Source organism: Penaeus monodon, chromosome 23, assembly GCF_015228065.2.
Source record: "Penaeus monodon isolate SGIC_2016 chromosome 23, NSTDA_Pmon_1, whole genome shotgun sequence".
Classification (NCBI taxonomy): domain Eukaryota; kingdom Metazoa; phylum Arthropoda; class Malacostraca; order Decapoda; family Penaeidae; genus Penaeus; species Penaeus monodon.
Window position 1 is genome coordinate 1,337,665 of NC_051408.1, and position 337 is coordinate 1,338,001.

The following is a 337-nucleotide window of genomic DNA, read 5'->3' on the forward strand; positions in this document are numbered from 1 at the left end:
AGGACGCGACGCCGGAGAGTCACTCCTCGCTCTCGGGCCTGCAGGGCGGGAACCTCGGCCGCGACGCTTGGTGCTCGAGACCCGAACGGAGTCAAAGAGAGGCAGAAGCAGGGAAACCGAGACCAGCCAGCTCACCTTCCAGGCCGAATAGACCTTGTTCATCCGCCGGAAGAAGGCGTCCTTGTCTATGTTGATGGACATCCCTCCGCCTCTCGTGGAAGAGCAGCTTCTGAGCGCACCTCGAGCCCGGAGTCGGCGGCCGCAGGGGCGAGTGGCGCGGGAGCGGAATGGCGCGCGGGGACAACACCGCCGCGAGAAAGACGCTCGCGATGCGCAC

At 66.2% G+C, this 337-nt stretch overlaps 1 protein-coding gene across 1 annotated transcript in view; it reads right to left on the minus strand.

Moving 5' to 3' along the window:
- LOC119587706 (FACT complex subunit spt16-like) overlaps positions 1-323 on the minus strand; it is a gene marked incomplete in the record, with an annotated part of 82,314 nt that extends 81,991 nt beyond the window's left edge. Inside the window, 1 exon segment of the mRNA XM_037936389.1 lies at positions 136-323. Coding sequence (XP_037792317.1) covers positions 136-201 — 66 coding nt within the window.
- Between the last annotated feature and the right edge of the window lie 14 nt (positions 324-337).